General features: G+C 42.7%; 2 protein-coding genes across 3 annotated transcripts; one reads left to right on the top strand and one right to left on the bottom strand.

The window, feature by feature from the left end:
* Nucleotides 1-1,106: 1,106 nt before the first annotated feature.
* IKZF5 (IKAROS family zinc finger 5) lies at nucleotides 1,107-12,949 on the top strand. Of its 2 annotated transcripts, XR_001412407.1 has the most exons (6): nucleotides 1,107-1,193; nucleotides 2,091-2,185; nucleotides 2,488-2,651; nucleotides 2,927-3,109; nucleotides 7,642-9,127; nucleotides 9,309-12,949. XR_001412407.1 is itself a non-coding variant. In XM_014945308.1 (5 exons), the coding sequence occupies exons 3-5, from the start codon at nucleotides 2,519-2,521 to the stop codon at nucleotides 8,583-8,585; spliced, it is 1,260 nt and encodes a 419-aa protein (XP_014800794.1). In that variant the 5' UTR covers nucleotides 1,107-1,193; nucleotides 2,091-2,185; nucleotides 2,488-2,518; the 3' UTR covers nucleotides 8,586-9,300. The 2 variants fall into 2 exon arrangements, 1 of the variants encoding a protein (XP_014800794.1); XM_014945308.1 differs by lacking the exon at nucleotides 9,309-12,949 and having other exon boundaries at nucleotides 7,642-9,300.
* PSTK (phosphoseryl-tRNA kinase) lies at nucleotides 12,809-18,154 on the bottom strand. Its single transcript, XM_014945216.1, has 6 exons — nucleotides 17,888-18,154; nucleotides 17,440-17,722; nucleotides 15,378-15,576; nucleotides 14,840-14,915; nucleotides 14,373-14,466; nucleotides 12,809-14,128 (listed from the first exon to the last, which is right to left on the bottom strand). Exons 1-6 carry the CDS (start codon nucleotides 18,152-18,154, stop codon nucleotides 13,923-13,925), a joined length of 1,125 nt encoding a protein of 374 aa, XP_014800702.1. The 3' UTR covers nucleotides 12,809-13,922.
* Nucleotides 18,155-18,384: the final 230 nt, after the last annotated feature.

The following is an 18,384-nucleotide window of genomic DNA, read 5'->3' as shown; positions in this document are numbered from 1 at the left end:
GAAAGGAGCAGGAATAGAGCTTGGATAGAGTTTGGGATCCGTCCTTCTGCGTGATGTTGATTTTGAAGTAATTTGCACGGGAAAAGATGAGACAGGGGCAGAGAGATTGTGCCCCCCTCTCCCCCCTCCTTTTCCCCCCTTGGTCCCTTAAAAGAAAACAAGATGTGTATGTGTGCTGTAGTCATATTATTTTATTCTAATTACTGCAGTAATGAGTTCTAACTCTGTGTGAGAAACTATTAGTTTTACTGTGTCTGAACTGTTTTCTGTAGCAGAATTCTTCAGGTAAAATATTTATAATGCACATGATCCTAGCACATCCTACGGCGCATCTTGGACAATAAACTTGGGGCACATCAGCACTGTAATAAATGTTAAATCCAGCAGTTGCGCCTGGTGGAAAATGAATTAGCAGTTTCTTACCCGTCAGTTTATAAAGCTGGAGAAGATGCAGATGTCTGCGCAGAAACCCTTCTGTATAAGTAGAATTTGAGGGACATCTGGTGTGATGAGCCCAGCCGAGTGCAGGAAACACGAGCAGGTGTGCTCAGGTTTCTGATAATTTGAGTTGCATTTTCTTGTTTGTGGTGGTGACAGAGCAGGCATCTCATCTGTGTTGATCAGCAGGAGAACTGCTGGTTGCATGGCTATAAAAAAAAATACAGTGTAAAATCACAAAAGGTTCTTTTGTGCATACAGATGTAGAGGTTGGCAATTTAACTACATTGACATTAAAAAAAGGAAGAGTAATGTTTTCAAATTAAATCAGTGAGGTAGAGAAAGGCAGTTTTATGCAGTTGATCCCCAAAATTACGTCTTGTCTCCAGTCAGATTTGTAAAATTTTGTGTAGTTATCCTTAAAAGTTAAATGTGATTTAAAAAGTAATCAATCCCATATTTTTTTGTGCCTTACACAAAGGGATACACAGATTTTTCAGTGAAAACATGAACCTTTACCGTTGTTTCATGTTGAACCATTCAACATTTAGAAGGGTTTAATTTTAAATTGTTATTTCTTCTTATTATAATTTGATAAAAGTTGGCCTGGTCAGGACTCTACATTACCTTGTCCTGATTTTTTCTTCCATATCTTGAATTCATATCCTGATATCTTTGTTTTATTGCAGGAGACACCAACAAACGGAACACAAATTAACTTAAGCCTACACCAGGCTGGTGACATCTGAAAGAGGGTAGGCAGAAATGATATATAAAGATGTGTTTAAAACTAACTTATGGGTGATGGTAATGATAATAGTTGGGCACACTTAGGTGTGATGTGAAAGAACATACTCATCCGGATGTCAAAAAAATGAACTAATGCTTATAAATAACTTTGAACATACAGAAGAATGTGTTTAAATGTGGTCTTGAACTCAGGACTTGAGTCTTCGTGGAACACGTAATGTTTTGGTTAGTACCTATTAGAGAACAAGAAGAAATTTGTATTGAAATTGTTGCATCATAAATTATTTCTGATTGTAATCTATAGCAGTAGTAATGTGACTGACTCAGTGCTCTCTTTCCAACTGAATCCTGGGTTCTGTCTTCACAAATTCATTGCAAACTGATACTCTAGAGGTTTGTCATTGTCCCTGAAAAGAGCATGACCACTGACTTCTAGTGAATATTTTTCTTATTTCTTATTTCTTATTTCAATCCAAAATAATGAAATGGATTAAGACTTTTATGTAGGATAGGAAAGTAAAATTTTGGGAGAACTATGAAATACTGCTTTCTATGAGACTTCTTTCCATCTTTGCAACTGAATCAGTGACATCCAGTTGGTTTCCCAACATTACAGTTGCCGTAACTGACCCAGTTCTGGGATTTTTTGGAGCCATATGTTCATCAGAGAATCTACTCAGACCATCAGTAAGATACGTCTCTTTCAGTGAAATACACAAAGGAGTAAATGTGGTTTTTGAAAAGCTTTTGCTGGAAGTGTAACTGTTTTAATAAAACTGAGAGCCAGTAAAGTATTAGAACCTGTGTTTCAAAACAAACATTTTTCATCTTTCTTTTTTAAAAACACATGGGGATTGGGAATAATAATGGACTTACATTTCTTTTTTTTTTTTTCCTTCCAGGGAAAGCGGACGAGCTGTGCTCTGTGCTTTCTGTCTGACCTGTTTGGAGCACATTTTGGAGCATGTTTGCCACTTAGCAGGGAACTAAAATTCAGGTACATTAAAAAAATAGAAAAAGCATGTTGACTTTGGTTATTATGTAATTTTATCCAATCTGATATTGTTGTTATATTACTGTTGCTGAAAACAGTTTCCCCAGTAATATGTATTTGGTGATCTTTAATGAGTTCCAAGTTCTAAAAATACTCATATGGTTGTCAGTTTGGGCACTGAGTCATGCTGTGTGATAAATGTAATCACTTGAAAAAAAAACAACCCACAAACCCACTAACCCCCTTGTTTTTATGAATGCATTCAAATTCAGGGACATGTGATTTGAAAATATTTTTCTTTCTAGGCACAAGAGGTTGTAAACGTAAAGAGTGAATATGGGTGAAAAGAAGCCAGAACCTTTGGACTTCGTAAAAGATTTTCAGGAATATCTTACACAGCAGACTCACCATGTAAATATGATTTCTGGATCAGTCAGCGGAGACAAGGAAGCAGAGACTCTTCAGGGAGGTAAATTAATTTCAGTGCTACCAAAGATTATTTTTTTTGAGAATAACTGTGCTGTTGATATTCCAGATAATGATGTGGAGTACTACAATTGTGTGGAAGCATTTCTGATAGTCGTTTTCACATCACAAAAGATGTGTATGTACCTTTGTTTTAATCAGGGTTTGTTCTTATAATTCTGTATGTTTAAAGACCAGGGGCGCACAGAAGCAAAATATATTTGGCATATTTTCGCAGCGTGATATATAAGATTGAAATCTCTGTTGCATTGTTCACAGCTGGGACAGAAGGTGATCAGAATGGTCTGGATCATCCTTCTGTTGAAGTTTCACTGGATGAAAACTCAGGAATGTTAGTGGATGGGTTTGAAAGGACATTTGATGGAAAGTTAAAGTGTCGATACTGCAATTATGCCAGCAAAGGAACAGCCCGGCTCATAGAGCACATCCGAATTCATACAGGTATGAAACGTTCTGCAGCACCTCCCTGGCAGGCAGCATGGTATTCACTCACTGTCCTGTCTGCATGTGAGGAGTGAGCATCTTCAAGCAGTATGAGAGTTCTTAAAGTTACTCAACAATCAGAACTGGTTTGGGATTTTTTAAAATAGACTGTTTTTTTTAAAGGTGTGCCACGTAGCTATTTAAATTATGCAAATTTCCACTTACGTTTGTTATTACAGACCACTGAATCTGAAGTAACTATATATGGGAGTAAAGTTTAGCATGAAAGCATCAGTGTAAAGGGCCCTAAAGGTAACTTTTAGTTTTTCAGAAAAGTGAAAAATGTACATGCTGCCACTTGGAGATTTAAAGGGGCTTTTTAAATTCCTCTGTTGTTTAGCTCTGAAGATGTTCCCATTTTGTACTTCCACATCTAGAACGTTGTAGAAAACACAGTAATAAGAATAAAGTTTTTGTATTGGTAGAATACTCAAACAGGAAGGTATATCATCAAATAAGTGATTAATAACAGTAATGAAAAGAAAAAATACTGGAACTGGCATTCTGGGACAGGCTTTGAGTGAAGCACATTGTAAGTTGGATGTCAATAAGGCTCTCTAGGTACAGTTATTGTTGGTCAGATCCTCCCTTTGCTGTGAACTGTTGCTTTTACACAGTAACTCCCAGGATGTATTTTGGGGAAGTCAGTGCTCCTTGCCCTGGCCTGCAGTGTGGGCTTGTTGGGATCGAAAATGGCAACCAAGTAGAAATCAAAGAGTTCTGAGGTTCAGGCTCTGAAGATTTTGTAAATTTTTCTCTTGTGCTACCGTGAGCTGCCTCTGTGTGTAGCTGTTGCTGTTTCCAGATTCCCAGTGGGAATGTTCTGAAGTTTCAATGGCTGATAAAAAACTGTGGCTTGTGTACCTGCATTTGGCACAGCGTTAATGCCAGGGCTTGCTGCAGATCTGCAGAGCAGCAATGTGTTTTGGAACATCATTTTTTTAATCTAGTTTTACGTAAAGCAGTTACAGCTTCACCTGCCATTTGCCTCATATGGTATGTAGACAAGGAGAGAGATTTTGCTTTTAACAGCTTTGCTCTGTGCAGTTCTATTTCTGAGCTTGTGAAATGAGGGTCATGTAGTGAGAGAATCTGTACTGCAGATTTACACAGTTCATTTTTAAATGGTACTTAAAGGTGCAGGAGTATCATCAATTTTAAAATTCCATGTCTTTTCAGTAGCTATTGCCATCTAAAATCTTGCACCCCCAAGTCCACAGTTACTATTGGCTGGTTGTCAACATGAGCAGATGGACTGCTAGAGCTGTGACTGGAGACATAAATTGCTACTGGAAGATGTTGGTGATGTGTGTTTGCTGATTCCAGAGATGTTTTGGATGGCTTTGGTGTGTAGGGGGTTTCTCAGACAGAATGACTGAAATAATGTGGTGTTACTTAATATCAAATGTACTAAATTTCAGCCATACTAGAGAGCAAAAAATAAATCTTCCTTCTTTAAGTTTCAAAATGTGGCTATTGGTTTAGTGTCAGAATTCCTTCTCTTACTGTAGGAAGCTGCCTACCTTTTTTATACTCCCAAATGTTAAGTTAACAGTTCTTTTGTTTTTCAAGAATGCTTTCTGATGCTGCTGCTGCTGTAGGAAGCAGAGATCACTGAGTGGCTAGAGGCAGCAGAACAATTCCTGCTGCAGATTGTGGCCATTTCAGCACGGTTGCAGCATAATATATAAAAAAGCAGGAAAGATTCCAACCAAGAATTTGGATGCTGAGAAATGTCCTCAAAAATCTCTGTCCTGATGGTCATTATTCAGAAGCGGCAGCAGAACAATTCCTGCTGCAGATTGTGGCCATTTCAGCACGGTTGCAGCATAATATATAAAAAAGCAGGAAAGATTCCAACCAAGAATTTGGATGCTGAGAAATGTCCTCAAAAATCTCTGTCCTGATGGTCATTATTCAGAAGCAAATATTCCATGAGCTACACAAATTCAGTCTTTAGGGCAAAGCATAGTACTTTAGGTTTGTGCCTTGACTAATATTTTGTTTCTTGTGGGCATAGTATATGATAGTGTTATACCAAAGGGTCGGAGCTTTACGCGTGGGATGACAGTTGTCTCAGTATTCCTGTCATCAGAGGGTATATGCACAACTCATTTGATCAAGGAAACTTTTGCAAAGGTGCTAGGAAAAGGCAGCCAAGTCGAAGGTCCTGCAGTAAATGAATTGTTTCTGTTTCAGAAAGCAAACAGCGAGAGGGGATACAGGGGGTGTCAGCCCCATGTCTATCAAAGAGCTGCAGCGATTCAGACACCCCTTTATAGCCAGATTAATGGTTCAAACATGTCCGATGCCTAATGAAACACCAGTAACTGCACAATGATAACTCATTTCCCTATACCAATCCCTTCAGTTTTATAATATAGGCAAGAATCTCAGGCTGCCAGAAGCCTTTTTCTTTCTCTGTATAGTTTCCCCATTGCCTTTTCACAATACATCTCGTATCCTTAATTTTTATACAGCACTGCATGGTGTCCTGATGGCAACACTGTTTTGCCACTACCTTAATGGCTCTTCAGAAAGCCCCCCTTTCTTCTTCAGGGTACTCCAGAACAAAGAAAGGGATTTTTTTTTTTGGTTGGTTTGGTTTTGTTTTCTTGTTTTCTTCACCCAAGGGCAAGGAGATCCAAGACCTGAGTGGTGTTTTGCTCAGAAGCTTGGGGAGGAAGCATGGCAAAGGGCCAAGAGATGGTTTGCAAGGACTATGAAGGCTCAGAGGGAATAAATCAGCATTAAAATTAGGGAAGTGATAGCTGACCAGTAGCCTCAGAGCAGTGTAAGTAAACAAGTAATGCGTCCTGGGTAACACGCAAGTGCAGCAGGGATCTGCCCAAGTAATTATGACCCAGGCATGATCATGCAACCATTATTAAGTGTAACTTACTGCAGAATTAACTTCATGCTGAGCCTGACAGCAGGATAATTAGGAGTTTGCCAGCTGTGTCGTATTAAGGGCGTGCAACATGGGATGCAATTCTTTATCTCTGTGGAACCGGTTTAGAGTGAAATAAGACCATTCAGATGGACAAGTTCTTTGTCAGTGCAGGGAGTTTGTCGGTCTCTTTACGTCATCATTTGTAGCAAATCTCCAGGTCTTGACACACATACAATAATCTGAATGTTTATATATGCTTATGGAGAAATCATGGTTTCAGTTGATGCAAATAAGTTACTTAAAGGTAGCACAAAAACTGCTTCCTTGCGTTTTGAAGAACCAGTGATGTAGGGGGAAAAAAAAAAGTAAATCTTCTATTCAGCATCCCAGGTTGTGATTCCAAACTCTGGGATGCTCAGCATGGGAAGGGCTTTCTGTATCAGACACATGCCATCTTATGGGACCTGTACCATTTTTGCAGTGTAACAGTGGCCTCGCTGCAGTCAGTCTCTGGCTTTTACAGTTGTTCTCGATGGATTTCAAAAGCCACAAAACAGATGCATTGCCCTGTGTTGTAAACACGAGAAAATACTTCAAAATTGAAAAAACCCTTCAAGGCTGAAGAGAAGGATCTAGCTCACTTTTTTTGGTGTTTGTCATGCTGTGTGGCAAGAGAATCAGTTGCACAACAGTGATTTATGAGTTGTCCTGGTATTCTTGATAGGGAGATAAGGTGATGGTTCATTTCAGCACCTGAATGTGAATCAAATCCTCCAGGCTTTTCTAACGTTGCAGACCTGGACTTAAAAACTCCTAAAAGGTCAGTCTGTGAAAGGAAAATCAAAAGTTGCAAAGTGTTATGGTACAGGTGTGTTGGCTTGTAATTACCTTTGAAAGTTTTCTGTATACTTGAAAAAGCATTAATGTGAATATCTCTAAATATTATTTAATAGAAGAGCAAAGTTCTGCCTGTCAGAGAGGAGAATATCTGGTGCTGTGGTGTGAGAGAGCACGCAGCTGTCCAGGGATTAGCTGCCTTTTTTGTTTTCTTAAATAACTCTTCAGCCACGGGATACTTTTTCAAAATTCATGTCTTGAGTGGATGCATATGTACGTGGGGTATTGAAATAATAGTTCCAGGGTCTGTGAAAGAAGGAATGTTCAGAAGATACTGAAAGGATGCCCTCCCTCAGTGTTTAAACACCATTGTCATTAAGAAAGGGTACATTTTTGGTGGCGCAGACATTTCTGCATCCAAGTGCTTACGTGCTTTGTAGGTGAGGTTCCAGTTCAGAGCACCACACAAACATCATTGCGTTCAGTCCTTGCCATCATTGCTGCAATTCCTACTCGGGTTATCTGTTATGCTAATTTTGCTTACATTTTCCTATGCTCACTATCACTTGGGTGAGGCAGAGGTGTCTAAATTTACTCCTACCTACTTTTCTTCTACCAAATAGCCAGCTGAAGTCAAGACTAGCGGTGACTGATGCTGAAAGTGAACTGTTTGATTAGCAGCTCCTAGTTTGTGGAACGGAAAGTAGCTTTTTCAAGCACTCTGTGAGATGCTGTAGTATCATCTGTTTTAATTTTCCAGGTGAGAAGCCGCACAGATGTCACTTGTGTCCCTTTGCATCAGCTTACGAACGTCACCTGGAAGCTCACATGAGATCCCACACTGGTGAAAAACCATACAAATGTGAATTGTGTTCCTTTCGCTGCAGCGACAGAAGCAACTTATCTCACCACCGCAGGCGCAAGCATAAAATGGTGCCCATCAAGGGTACGAGGTCTTCCCTAAGCAGCAAGAAAATGTGGGGGGTTTTGCAGAAGAAGACCAGCAATTTGGGCTACAGCAGAAGAGCGTTAATTAATTTGAGTCCGCCTTCCATGGTGGTGCAGAAACCAGACTACCTTAATGATTTCACTCACGAAATCCCAAATATCCAGACTGAAGCTTATGAGAACATGACAAAACCAACCCAGAGCAGTGGGTTGCCAAGAGATCCACAGGACCTCATGGTAGATAATCCTTTAAACCAGCTCTCGACGTTAGCCGGCCAGTTATCCAGCTTGCCACCTGAAAACCAAAACCCAGCCTCTCCTGACGTTGTTTCCTGTCAAGATGAAAAGCCTTTCATGATCCAGCAGCCTGCAGCACCTGCAGGAGTTTCTGCTGTGTCAGCAAATATTCCTCAAAGTTCATCTCCAACCAGCCCGGATCCTCGGCCTACACACAATCAAAGGAACTATAGCCCCGTGGCGGGTCCCAGCAGCGATCGCAGCGCCCACACCAGTACTCCCAGTATAAGCAACAGTCAACCGAGTACTCCTGCTCCCACCCTTCCAGTTCAGGACCCTCAGCTTCTGCATCACTGCCAACACTGTGACATGTACTTCGCGGACAATATTCTTTATACTATTCACATGGGATGTCATGGATTTGAAAATCCTTTTCAGTGCAACATATGTGGGTGTAAGTGTAAAAATAAGTATGACTTCGCTTGCCATTTTGCAAGAGGCCAACATAGTCAACATTGACTGAGAAAACACTCTTTCGTTTAGTTTTTTAACATATTACAGTATATTTTTCATACTTGCTAAAGGAAAGCTTGCACGTTCCCGTAAGGAATATTCACCATTAATCAGCTCGACAAAGGAGGCACATTTCTTTCCACGTGGTCGTAAAACTTGCCAGGGAAATTTTGTGTAAGATGTGGTTGTTATTTTACATGTAGCCTTTCAAAAAAAAAAAAACAAAACAAACTGAGGGAGTGCTTTAAGAATTGGAATGCTTTTACGTGCTTTGGTTGCTAAATTCTAGTTGCTTGCACTTAATCCCAATAAACATTCTACAACTGCAGAAGCAGAGCGTGTGTCCTCAAAGATAGGATGCAATTATCAGGCTATTTACTGGGCACAGCAAAATACATTAACCAGAAAATAGGAAATGGTGGTGGAGTGACACATCTGGTTACTTTGGAGACATCCTTAAAAAACTTAATTACTCCAAACTGGATAAACAGAAGCAACTTTCACATGCAAATCCGATTTGATGTAAAACTTGCTTTAATCTGGTGAAGGTTAATAATGAGTTTTTGCTTAGTATAGTCTAAACTCTTCATGCTAGATTTCAAACACTAGTTGAACTTATTTTTAAAACTCGTCACAGAACTAGAACATAATGGGTTAATGTGAATGAAACTCTGGTAGGAAAAAAGGAAGAGTTAGAAGCTCATCACTCACTAATTATATGTGGTGAAGGTTAATAATGAGTTTTTGCTTAGGATAGTCTAAACTCTTCATGTTAGAGCTCAAACACTAGTTGAACTGTTATTTTTAAAACTCATCACAGAACTAGAACATAACGGGTTGTTGTGAATGAAACTCTGGTAGGAAAAAGGAAGAGTTAGAAGCTCGTCACTCACTAGTTATACAAAAGAAAAATGAAATACGACACCTTATTTTAAACTACACTTACCAAAATTTACATGTCATTCTTTTTTAAAAGGAGGAAATTTTTAAACAGTCATTATAAAGAGCTTGTAGAACTAATATATATTCCGTGAGATTTTTTAACTGCCTTAAACTAATTTGTACAGATATTTAAAATTTGCACAATTAGCCTTTTGTCTTGCTGACAGAAGTTCTACTAGAAACGAAGGAGAGGTTTACAAATGAAAAAGCATTTGTTCAGTTGGATCGCGGGCCAAGCTCCAGCGGAGAGGTTGCCTGTATGTTTGAAAGTCCTACAATCTGCTTTATTGTAAATTTGGGACTGGGTTTGTCTCATCCTTTCCCTTGGACTCGTTGTCCTTTCCTTGTGCTAGAAATGGAGGGAAGGGTTTTCTGAGCTGTCGGTGCGGGAGGCGGGCGCAGGCGTGCCTGGTGGAGGTCAGTGTGGTGAATAATTGCAGGTGGTAACTCAAGGTGTACATGAAGTCCCTTGCACACATTTTGGGGTTGTTTTTTTATTATACTGTACATCTTAACTTTGGAAGCACCTAGGCTAACGGACAGGCACTTTAATAGAAACCTAAATTAAACATCCTAGCAAAATTAATTAAAGCTCTTAATATGCTACACAGCAATTTGTAATGTTTCCAAAAGTGAAGAACTGTTACTTTTCCCCTGTTTAGACATGCACTTTTCCCTTAGTTTGTCTTACTCGAGACAAATTAAAGCTTCCCTTACATGTTCCCTTCTATTATCAGCAAAATATGGCAGCAAATACATTTTTTGTTAAAAGCAGGAAGATTTTATTAACGTTCTGCAAGTCAGAGGTTGGAATCTGAATAGCAAATGTTTGGCTTTTTCAAATGTACATCGTTGTGGGAGCCAAAGCTTCCTGAAGCTGATGGAAAAACTTACAATGACTTCAGTGTAAGATCAACGTAGGAAAAACCACCCTTCTGAGAATTTTAGTCTTAGAAGTAATTTTGACTTTAATGAATGAGAAATTTGGGAACTGAATACGATTCTGTCTCCCTGACTTACCTACTGTTGAGTTGTCTGTGCTGAAGTAACCAGCTGAAGGGATTGGATTCTCTTGGCTGCGCGTTGTAGTAAAGGGGTCAAAAATATGCCTTTGAAGTTTCCTTTCCAATGTAGTGAAGATGAATGATGACACACTGTCGCTTCTAAAAATGCTTTTGGTTTCAGGCCTTGTCAAAATCCATTTCTGTGGATTTATAAAGCAGAATGTAATCTCTGTTTTTCGTAACGACGCTTCTTGTAATTCCAAAATATCCCTTTGTTGCTTCCTACTTTTAAAATTTATTTTATGAGCAAAACAGCAACTCAGTATTGCATAAACACACAGAGTGCTGTATTTTAAGGACTGAAAGTTGGCTGAACTGGAATCCAGCTGGACGTTACTGCTCCTGTCCAGGTTTTGTAACGTGGCGCTTCCAGTGGAAGAATAACGTAGGAATGATCATATATTGACACGTTCCAAAATCTGAATTTGGCTAAAATATGGCATTAGAACTACAAACGTTGCTGTTGAGGACCATTACAATTAGTGATTTTTAGAAGTCCTTTTCCTTGTCTGTTGATGGATGATGCAAACTGCTCTTCTCCTCCTGCCCCTGGGCTCAGCAGGGAGGTGCCTCCTGCACACAGAGGTTTGAGGTTTCACCCTTCCCTTGATTTCTGAACCATGATGCTCCCGAAGGAAATTTTAGATGGGAGAAGGGTTGGGTCACTAGAGGCAGCTGGGAGCACGAGGAAGCCCGTGTGATCTTATTAAAAGGGGCCTCTATTTTGGAGGGGATCTTCTCTTGCAGGGGAGCCTATGTTCTTAATAATAGAACTCAGTATGAAAAAAAAAAATCTAACCCCAAACCTTGCAAGTTGTTGTTTAGAAGTATTTTAATCCTGCTGACTTGATACCATTTCTGCTTCGAGGTACCCAGGGAAAACCATGGTGAGCGTGGAGGAGGTGCTGAGCAGGGATAAAGCTGGTTTCCCTCCCATGTGCAAGCCCCTGTTCGTGGGGGGGTTTTAGGCAGCAGCAGGTTTTGGGGTGCATCCCTCCGTTCTGCAGCCAGAGCTGGGGGGTGGGGCCCTGCCCACATCCTGGTCCCACGCGCAGGGACACCCTCTGGACTAGAATTCCACGTTTTTCAACCTAAAACTGCCTGTTCAGTTGTGCCAAACAGAACCCTGACTGTATCCGTTTCCTTCTGTCTGCTGGGTAGGTTTGGAAGGTCTATTTTCATGTCAGTTTTTTCCTAATGTTGTACATACGATTTACTTTAATTTAAAGACCAGGAATAGTACTGGAAAAATGTTTTGGAGTGTGATCCCGAGGATTCCTTTGCAGGGATAGGCCTTACCCTGCGTGGACAAGGGATGCTGGGCAGGAATTGTAGGATCGAGTCCTTGGTTAGTGGGACTTCTCATATCGAGTTCTCCATGTGCTTCACTGCACTCACTTGGGTTTGGGGTTTTGGTTTTTTTAATAAAAAACCCAAACCCTCACATCCTTATATTATAAGGTGGTGATTAGCATTTTTAACTTGTATGGACAGGGAAGTTTGGGAATGAGCTGAAATGTTTCCATAGCTTGACCCTGTTCAAGTTCTGTAGCTGCAAACCATTACCTTTGGTGGTTTTTTGTTTGTTTTTATTGTAATAGATTATTTTATAGATCTGTTGACATTTTTAACGTGCACTATTTATAGTCCTTTTAATCCAAGCTTATTATTTTGGGACTGAATATTCCAATGAACATGCAAATATCAGCCTGAAGATCTTGGTTGATCATCTCAGTTAATACTTAAACCACCCGGGAAACAGAGAACAGGGAATAATAGTTGTTTCTTTTCACAGACACAATGTTTAGATGGAGAAGATTTTGATGTAAAATATTAATTGGCATTTTAACAGAAAACTCCCGGCTGGAAAACACATTCCAAGAGTGTTTCCTGGCAAAACCAACCGTTGCCATTGGGTTTGTTCCAGAATGTTTGGGGGGGGTTTGTTTGTTTGGGGTTTTTTTGTTGTTATTGTTTCTTTTTGACGAAGGGAATGTAATTTAGAAATCTTCACTGGCAAGTTTTCTATTCATTTGAAGCTTCTTTGCAAATCTACAGCAAATGGATGTTCTGCTGCAGGAAATCTAGTCCCTGCTGAAGCGGTTTTCATTGCGCAATCTTTGTGTCTGTGCTTCTAAGTACCTGCTTTGTTAATAATACGTATTTCCGTGTAAGAGCATATTTTGTATGCAAAAAAAAAAAAAAAGAAAAAAACCCCACCCGTTAGACTTGTAAAATAAATTTTATTGTGTAGTGAATGTTTTCAGATGACAAGGTTAATTCTGAAATAACTATATCTAGTGTAGGTCATGTTGTGGAGCTTTGCTTTTGTAAGATACGAATAAAATAACACTTTCTAATTAAGCCTTATGTTAATTCTTAATTGCTTGTGCTTCCACAGGCGATGCTGTGGCCTAGGTAAGGTGTGGAAGGTAAGCACGGGAGAGGGTATTTATGTTTCAGTCTGCTTAAGTTGAAAATGCTTAATTTTAGAGCTGAATCATGACACGCTGTTATTCCTTGCCACTGTTAATCTTGTGTATTTGGTCATTTTCCAGATTGTTTTGTTCCTTCTATTCCTGTTTCTTTATCTATGTCTGAAATCAGAGTTTTTATCCTGTAAGGTGTTTGTTGCCCCATATGAACTTCTGTGTATGTTGTTGGCAACTTTGAAGGCAGCACCAAGTTCCTTCGGACGCTGGAGTTGATCCCTACATGCACGTGGATGTTAATTTAACTGCATCTCACATTTCTTGTTCTTGCAAAAATTCTGTCGTGGAAACCAGCAGAGGAGCCAAGAGCCTGATCTAAAAAAGGGACTTGAGAAACTGAAGCAGGACATGGATTAAAGGCAGGTCCTGACGTCCTGGCTTTGGCTGCTGTGGTTCATTGTCAACTGGCTTCGTGCTTGAAAGGCAAGACTCCATCTCACTTGGTGGTTTGGTGCCTTCCCAGGCAGGTTTCCTTCTGGAAATGCCCGGCTGCCCCTTGGACAGAGCAGAGAGGTCACCACCCAAGGTGCTCCTCAAACCATCTTCAAACTGGTTGGTCCCACTGGAAGGAGGAAACAGGACGGGCTGACTCCCAGATGTTCTTCCCAGGCTGGCTTTTCCTAGGATTCTGTGAAATTTAAAATCTACAGACTGTTTGTTGTTGGCTTGATCTTCAAAGTCAAACACAGTGTGCCAGGCTCTATTTCTCCTCCACAACACGGCAGAGGAGTTAGAGGTGACACAAGCCTCCAGAGAAGGAATCTGTGTCTCTCAGGTGTTCCTCTGAGGAGCACTGCGTTGTAAACACTCTGGACTCTTAAAAACCACCAACATTCTCTCTGTCGTTATTTTAAAATATATTTATTAACCACATCGGTTGCCTCCTGCTGGAATGAAGAAGTTACACTTGCAGCAAGGTCAGAATATTGATTTTCTCTGCAAATTTGGTTTTTCCAATTATTTCCTCGCCGCAAATCTTCTAAAAATTCTGCTTTGAGTTTGTTGAGTTCTTCTGCCAAGCTCTTCATCTCACTCGGGAGGACGTTTTTACCTGAAAAGTAAAACTGAACTTTTCACTTCATGTTTAAAGACAAAATGTAGAGACTTCAGCTCACGTTCTACAAATAACTTTGACCAGATTTCTGAAGATGACTGCAGGGTTGGGATTCCTCGATTTACCCTGATTTTTATGGCTTTGGCCTGAGGTTGCCAGCCAGCCCCTTGAATATGTTGCTCGTACCTTTGGCGCTGATTTTTATGGCTTTGGCCTGAGGTTGCCAGCCAGCACCTCGTACCTTTGGCATCCTTCATGGCCTGAGAGATGACACGTCTGCACATCCCATCAGCCTGATGGATGGTACTTGCTGCACAGATGGCTCGATCCACCTCCTGGCCAGGGAGAGAGACAGAAAGGAAGAATACATGCAAAAACATTTTTAAAAGCTATGTTTTTTTTTTAAAACTATACACATTTATGGGAAGAATACATGCAAAAACATTTTTAAAAGTTTTGGTTTTTTTTAATACCATACACACATATCAGTGTTTGTAAAGGCAGTTCAGTGATTTAACTTAATAAGGCCTTAATACAATCCATTTCAAATAGGATTAACTTTTCTGTGTGTGCTTTTGCAATCCAGAAATGCAATGGGGATTTCTCAGTTCCTGTCCTCCCAGTGCTGTGATTCCAACTGGGGAATAACTGACTCACTCCTTCACCACCAGCTGGAAGGGCCAGGACTGTGAAGGGAAGCAGCACTACCTTTTGCTCAGGGTTCTCCTCGTTTTGCTTCACTGGATTTTCCAAAGCCGTGGCTAGCAAACTGATTATCTGCTCACTAAGGAAACAAATGAGAGTAAACCATATTAATCAAACACTCTCCCTGAAGACTGTTCTTTCATTTTGTAATGACACCTCATCCCAGGGGAAAAAAAAAAAAGCAGCAAGTTTTCAGTTAAATTTTTGAGGTGATCAATGAAATAACTTTGCTACAGCAACTTCGATGAAACCCAATTGTAACTAAAACTACAGCCAATTCTTTCCAGTCTTAATGTTTCAGAAAATTTACATGGATTTTCAACAGGTTAGAAGCGCAGTGAGATTTGAGGTTAACTCTGCAAAGAATGATGGCTGTGAGCTCCCAGCAACTGCTGCCTGTGGTGTGTAACTGACTGGCTTCCAAAAACCACCATACGGAGTATTTTTTTACATAGTGTTTAAACACAATAAAAGCTTTTCTACCCGCCTGTTTCTGAAAACACAACTTATTGAAAATCCCACCATCAATCCAGTGACATACTCATCCTCTAAAGTGCAATCAAAACTCTTCAGAATCAGGCTGTTCCGTTCCCAAGCGTTTTTCTTGAGATCTGGCATTTCTATTTTTCTTGCCATTAAACATATTGTCTGGTCGGGTACGGGGTGACTTCTTAGACGATTTCTCTGCAAGCAGCATTCAAGGGGACAGTCTAAAAATAACTGGCAGAAGCTCAAGGAATCTAAAAGAACATAAACAGACGTCCTGGTTTCAGCTGGGAGAGAGTTAATTCGTTTTGTAGCAGCTCAAGGAATCTAAAAGAACATAAACAGATGTCCTGATTTCAGCTGGGAGAGAGTTAATTCGCTTTGTAGTGATTGCTGCGAACAGAATGTCTATAATGCATATTGGTGTAGTTCTTGCTCGATGATGTTTATACTTTTCAAGTGCGAACAGAATGTCTATAATGCATATTGGTTTAGTTCTTGCTCAATGATGTTTATACTTTTAAAGGACTTTTTTCAGCTTCCCGTAGAAGCTGAGGAGCATAAACAGAACGATGGAATGGCCAAAGGAACATTCTGTACCCTAGACATCACGCTCAGTAGATAAATGGGGTTGGCTGTGGGGCAGGAACTGGCAATCCCTGCTCAGGATGGGCTGGGTGGTGAGAGTGACTTGTGTCTTATATATTCTTTTTTCCATTAGTATTATTTTTATTTTCCTTTTCCATTATTGTTCTATGAAACTGTTTTATCTCAGCCCATGTGTTTTTTCCCCCCTTTCCCCTTCTCTGTCTGTCCAGGGGAAAGGGGAGAACTGCACTGTCTTGGCTGTTGGCTAAACCACAATGTACACTTTTAACTTTTAAACCCTCCAAGTAAAAATGTCTGAGAGCAACGTGCACGAGAAAGGCTTTACATGAATGAGTAACTTCTACACTAGCTCTGAGCCTAAAAAAAATACAAACTGGTAAATAATACAAATGGTTTTAACTTTCAAGGCCACTCAAGTGGCAATTTCTGAGATCAACGTGCATAAGAAAGGCTTTAAGCGACTTAGCTATCTCTAATAAGAAAGGAATAAAGCTAAGATGATGCAGACTGTACTGCAGGAATCTAGCAATTAAGAATAACAAACGGTTCTGCAAAAGCACGTTAAAAAAAGGCAGGTAAAGAGCGCCCAACTTCTGACAAAGCTGCAAACGTTTTTCCGCGTAGGAACAAAGAGCAAATTACATTTGCGCGCCAGCTGGTACACCTCGTATCTCATGCTCTGGTAATAAAAATTGTCATCCAAGACGAGGTAGAGCGGCCCGGCCGTGGGTGCGGGGGTCCCGGCGCGACCCTGACGGTCTCCCGCGGCGATCAGCCCCTGCCGGCGGCACCAGGCCAGGAACCGCTCCCAGCCCGGCTGCTCGGCGGCGGGAGGGGCGGACGGCGGCTCCCCGGTGACCAGAGCCCGCAGGAACCGCTCCAGGCACTGCAGCAGCTCCCGCCGACTCCGCTTCCAGCGCGGCAGCTGCGGAAAGAGGCACGGAGGGGTGAAGGCCCGAACCGTCCCTGGGCGCCGCCATCTTGGCGGCCAGGCCCCGCTTCACGGCGTTGCCTAGCAACGCCGCCGTCCCCGGGCCCCTCCGCCGCCGCCAGCGCTGACGGAAGGCCGGGCCGCCGTGCGGTGCGGCAGCCGCTGCTGTGCGCATGTGCGGGCCGGCCCCTGGCGGGCGGGGAGGGGACGGGACGGCAGTGGGGTCACAGCAACTCCCGGGAGAGCGGGTGGAGCTGCGCGGAGGGGGAAGGAGGGGAGGTGTGGGCCCACAGCCGGGGGAAAAAAAAATACAAACTGGTAAATAATACAAATGGTTTTAACTTTCAAGGCTGCTCAAGTGGCAATTTCTGAGATCAATGTGCATAAGAAAGGCTTTAAGCGACTTATCTATGTCTAATAATAAAGGAATAAAGCTAAGATGATGCAGACTGTACTGCAGGAATCTAGCAATTAACAAATGTTCTGCAAAAGCACATTAAAAAAAGGCAGGTAAAGAGCGCCGAACTTCTGACAAAGCTGCAAACGTTTTCCCGCGTAGGAACAAAGAGCAAATTACATTTGCGCGCCAGCTGGTACACCTCGTATCTCATGCTCTGGTAATAAAAATTGTCATCCAAGACGAGGTAGAGCGGCCCGGCCGTGGGTGCGGGGGTCCCGGCGCGACCCTGACGGTCTCCCGCGGCGATCAGCCCCTGCCGGCGGCACCAGGCCAGGAACCGCTCCCAGCCCGGCTGCTCGGCGGCGGGAGGGGCGGACGGCGGCTCCCCGGTGACCAGAGCCCGCAGGAACCGCTCCAGGCACTGCAGCAGCTCCCGCCGACTCCGCTTCCAGCGCGGCAGCTGCGGAAAGAGGCACGGAGGGGTGAAGGCCCGAACCGTCCCTGGGCGCCGCCATCTTGGCGGCCAGGCCCCGCTTCACGGCGTTGCCTAGCAACGCGGCCCGCGCCGCTCCTACGCGCCGCTCGCCGGCTGGCCAATGAGAGCAAGAGAACGCGCCGCACTGACCAATGGCGACGGCCCATCCGGTCCCGCCCCCGGCTCGCTGGGCCCGAAGGCCTCCGGCGGGATGAGCTCGTCGTAGCTGAGGAGGGCGCAGGCCCAGCCGGGGCCTTGCGGGAGGCGGCGGCGCAGGGCGCGGCCCAGGGTGGACTGAAGGAGGGGAGGTGTGGGCCCACAGCCGGGTGAATGTGGGGAAGGAGGGGAGGTGTGGGCCCACAGCCGGCTGAACGTGGGCCAGCCGTGTGTCCGGGTGGCCAAGGAGGCCACCAGCATCGGGAATAGGGTGGCCAGAGGGACTAGAGAAGTGGTTGTCCCCCCCGTTCTGGGCACTGGTGAGGGCCCCCCCCTCCAGAGCTTTGGCTCCTCGTGGCGACAAAGACGTTGAGGGGCTGGAGTGTGTCCAGAGAAGGGCAACGGAGCTGGTTTGAGGGGTCTGGAGAGCAAATCTGGTGAGGAGCAGCTGGGGGTGTTCAGCCTGGAGAAAAGGAGGCTGAGGGGAGACC

The sequence above is a fragment of the Calidris pugnax genome, unplaced genomic scaffold, assembly GCF_001431845.1.
Source record: "Calidris pugnax isolate Ruff unplaced genomic scaffold, ASM143184v1 scaffold89, whole genome shotgun sequence".
NCBI lineage: Eukaryota > Metazoa > Chordata > Aves > Charadriiformes > Scolopacidae > Calidris > Calidris pugnax.
The sequence above is the reverse complement of the archived record's forward strand: the minus strand, read 5'-3'. Positions and strand labels throughout refer to the sequence as shown.

What these genes read in the sequence shown, in the direction of transcription:
- IKZF5 (XM_014945308.1), top strand. Translation starts at nt 2,519, where the DNA reads ATGGGTGAAAAGAAGCCAGAACCTTTGGACTTCGTAAAAGATTTTCAG. An exon ending in AGCAGAGACTCTTCAGGGAG is followed by an intron (nt 2,652 to 2,926) that starts GTAAATTAATTT and finishes CATTGTTCACAG; the next exon opens with CTGGGACAGAAGGTGATCAG. An exon ending in GCACATCCGAATTCATACAG is followed by an intron (nt 3,110 to 7,641) that starts GTATGAAACGTT and finishes TTAATTTTCCAG; the next exon opens with GTGAGAAGCCGCACAGATGT.
- PSTK (XM_014945216.1), bottom strand. Translation starts at nt 18,154, where the DNA reads ATGCTGGTGGCCTCCTTGGCCACCCGGACACACGGCTGGCCCACGTTC. An exon ending in CGGATGGGCCGTCGCCATTG is followed by an intron (nt 17,723 to 17,887) that starts GTCAGTGCGGCG and finishes CTCTTTCCGCAG; the next exon opens with CTGCCGCGCTGGAAGCGGAG. An exon ending in GATTGCACTTTAGAGGATGA is followed by an intron (nt 14,916 to 15,377) that starts GTATGTCACTGG and finishes TTGTTTCCTTAG; the next exon opens with TGAGCAGATAATCAGTTTGC.